The sequence below is a fragment of the Phalaenopsis equestris genome, unplaced genomic scaffold, assembly GCF_001263595.1.
Source record: "Phalaenopsis equestris unplaced genomic scaffold, ASM126359v1 Scaffold199813, whole genome shotgun sequence".
Lineage (NCBI taxonomy): Eukaryota > Viridiplantae > Streptophyta > Magnoliopsida > Asparagales > Orchidaceae > Phalaenopsis > Phalaenopsis equestris.
In genome coordinates, this window is record NW_018219664.1 from 1 (window position 1) to 3609 (window position 3609).

Below are 3609 nucleotides of genomic sequence, written 5' to 3' on the forward strand. Positions count from 1 at the left end.
ATGTAATTATTTTCATTGATTTATCATGAAATATGGCTTGTCAAAATATTTTTACATGTCTACATGTTTCCATATCGAGAGAGAGAGAGATAGAGAGAGAGACAGAGTAAGAGAGAGAGAGATAGAGACAGAGAGAGAGAGAGAGAGAGATGAAGAAAGGAGAACGTACAAATCCATAGCCCTTTGATCTGCCGGTGTTCTTATCGGTTATTATAACGGCCTCCAAAATCTCTCCGTAGGGCTCAAAATAACGGCGAAGTTCCTCCGTCGGAGTCTCCCACGCCAATCCTCCCACAAACACCTTCGTCAAAGTCGTGTCCCCAAACCTCGACCTATAATACTGCGGACTGTTCCCTCCACTCGCCATGTCCCTCTCTTTCTATCTCTACTCTTTCTCTCTCTCTATCTCTTCTCTCTTAAGCAAAGAAGACAAAAGCATCCACTACTCTTCCTCTCTCCCTCCACCTCTCCTCCTCTTCCTCTTCCATTAGAAGAAAGGAAGAAGAAGAAGAGAAGAGAGGACAAATTAACGGTAACTAATTAAGGGAACTGGAGAGAAGATCTGCACAAAACAAAGGCTTGCTCTGTCTCTCTCTCTCTCTCCTCTCCCTCTTGGCCATTAATAAACAGGGGAATCAACGTGGTATTGTATTAAAATAAGGAAAGAAATAAGAGGAGGAACAGTTCAGAGCTTAGCTTGCAAAAGGAGCCAGTGGAGCGGGGGTATTAATTAATTAACAGGAGATTATGTATTATAATGAAGTGTAGATTGCGGGCCAATCGCCCATGTGTCAATGACATGAGACAGATAGATATGAATCATGTTCTGGGGTCCACCACACTGTGCCCCCCCATTACATTATTGGGGGGGTATTTGGGCGAACCATCTCTCTCCGTTATGCACATCATGAGCTACATGTTTCCGGTCGTTTTCTCATCATCCTCAGCAAAATGGAAAGCCTTTGGGGGTGTGGAAAGGCTACAAGATTGCTTTGCTAGGAAGTAAGAGATTGTGTGCAGGGGCTTCGGTTGTGTGCGCGACGATAGAGACTGTCATGTGCGGGTTTGTATGTTCGGGCAGTATCTCGTAAGAGATTGTATCACCTTAAGCTGCGTGAGCGGGCTGTCTAGACTAGGGCTGTCAAAATGGCTCATTGTTCGCGAACAACTCGTGTTCGACTCGTTCGCTAAGGTTGACCATAAGGCTAAAAAGATTTAAAATCAATTAAAAGTATTCATGAAGAAAATGGAATAAAAATTATTATTTTAGATTCAAATGATTTTTAAATATTGCCCCAATCCTTAACATCCTATGGCTACGTGATTAGGGTTGTCAAAACGACTCTTTGTTCGCGAACAACTCGTGTTCGGCTCGCTAAGCAAACGAGCCGAACATGAACACACTTGTTGTGTTCGAAATATAAACATGTCGAACACGAACAGTGATATTTTTTACTGAGCCTAGGCTCTTCGTGTTCGGCTCGTTTACACCTCTAATTCTTGGATTGGTCAGTAGTGCTAAGCCAAAAAATTCCAAAATTGCTTCACATGGAAAAAGCATCTATCAATTAGAAGAACTTGAAATAGCCTTCATTGCATTTTAAAACATGGTATTTTTGGAATGAGTTGAGTTTGAAGAGGAGAGACCAAGGGAGTGGAGAAAGAAGGAAAAACTCTAATTTGTTGAAAGTAGTTATTATGTTTTTTTTTTAAATTTATTTTTTATTTTTTTTTGTGCTTGATACAAATTCAAATACTTGACCTCTATTTTCACCAGTGACATAATTTTTAGAACTTTGCTAACAAATTTTAATCTTACAGGTAATGTTGGCACAATTGAATTTTCTTATATCTTTTATTATAAAAGTCATTAATTATTATATTAGATTTTGTTGCATGAAAAAGTTAATCAGAATCTATGATTATTTTTCTACATTAATATTGATGATATTGCACTTAAAGGAATGTATTTTTGTATTTTTCTAGCAGGTATGACAGATAACTGAAGGGAGGAAAGCGGGAGAGGACTTGGAGGACATAAGAGAAAAGTGGCACCCCAGCCTTTCAAACCCAAACAACCGATTATAAAGGAGAAACAACTAAGTATCTTTGTTTATTACCGTGCATTTCTGTTGTACCAAAGATTTAGTGGATCTCTTTGAGTTAAATCCATTTTTTTGGTGAAATCAACATGTTTTCTGGGTAAACCTTTAAATCTTTCTTGGGATAATTAGGTAGGTTGAATGATGCGCCTCAAGTGCGTGTTGTTTCTCTACATGTTTTATGTCAATTCAATTCCACTGAGACAGTGCCAAAAACTTAACCCGACCCGTAATTATGCAGTAATTTAGCTTCAAAAGACGACAAAAACTTGACCCAATTTATATTTAGCAGCTAATATACGAAATTGAAATATTATGAAATATAACAAATAGTTCACACACTATGGGTTCTACGAAAGTGCACGTATCACTTCACGTAATATAAGACTTTCTGATTAAGCCCCGAATATCGATCCCACGAGGAAGCGAGGAAAGATGTCCTTAGTCAAATTCCAGTCTACTACTATTAGTCCTTAGTTTCGAAGATTGATTTAAGTGATTTTTCTAACAAGTACTCCTAAATGTAAGTCTTAAGTTTAAAACAACTAATAACTATTCTTAGATGAAAATATTAATTCTAAAGATAACCCTTTTTGGATGAGTTGGTTTGGAGAATTTTAAGATGTTAAAAACTTCTCTTCTTATGTAGCGAATTGGATAATGTAAAGGAATGAGATATATTAAATATTGTATGTGCCATATAGGAGCAATTTTAATTTTTTACCTTGATTCAGTGTTATAGAAAATTGTTGACTAATCTTAGGTTTAGTCCCTCAATCCATGGCTAGGCTAGGAGGATACTGGCTCTCACTCCAGAGCTCCCACTTCCCTTCCCTTAAAGGCTAACTCTCTCTTTAGTTTTTAAACACTAAGATCGAATTGGGGATTTTAGTTTGTCACCCTAGAAATCTCCAATTCTACACTCAACAAATTCTATTTTCTTATTTATTTGCACTTAATCCCATGAACGAAATACTCACATAAAGTCATAAGATAATGAAAAACACAATACTTAGCTTTTTTCCCTTGAAAGAAAGATGAAAATCTCTCCCACAAAGTCTCCCGCTGATCCATGCAATGCTAGAACATTCCCTTATAGATTCTCTCAAAATCCCCTCACCAATCTCTCCAAAAAGGTTGAAATCTACATTTCTACTCCAATTCTAAGATTTCTAAACATTCTCCACATTTTTTCACTCACACACACCACCTTTTTTGACATAAAAGCACTCTATTATAGTGTAGGGGCGAATTTCCCAATAGTTGCCTTAAGCAACCTTTCAAAAAGCGTCCAAATACATTGAATATTCTAGAAATTCGCCTAGAATCGCGTCCAAACAGTCTCGGAATCGCGTCCAAACAGTGTCGGGCGCTGTCGGCGCTGGTTCTGGCGCCCACCCTGTGCAGCTCCACCATTTTGCTTCGTTTGGCTCTGTTTTAGCTCCGTTTCGCCCCGTTTCAGTTGCGTTTCGTTCCTAACAGATAGACCTACAAAATAAGCATAAAA

The 3609-nt window shown here is 38.1% G+C and overlaps 1 protein-coding gene across 1 annotated transcript; it reads right to left on the reverse strand.

The window, feature by feature from the left end:
- Positions 1–167: 167 nt before the first annotated feature.
- On the reverse strand, positions 168–710 carry LOC110035777 (RNA-binding protein 38-like; the record flags this gene model as incomplete). Its single annotated transcript, XM_020740067.1, is given in 1 exon segment — positions 168–710. A coding segment is annotated over 1 exon segment (200 nt), but the record flags the coding sequence as incomplete, so codon positions are not given.
- Positions 711–3609: the final 2899 nt, after the last annotated feature.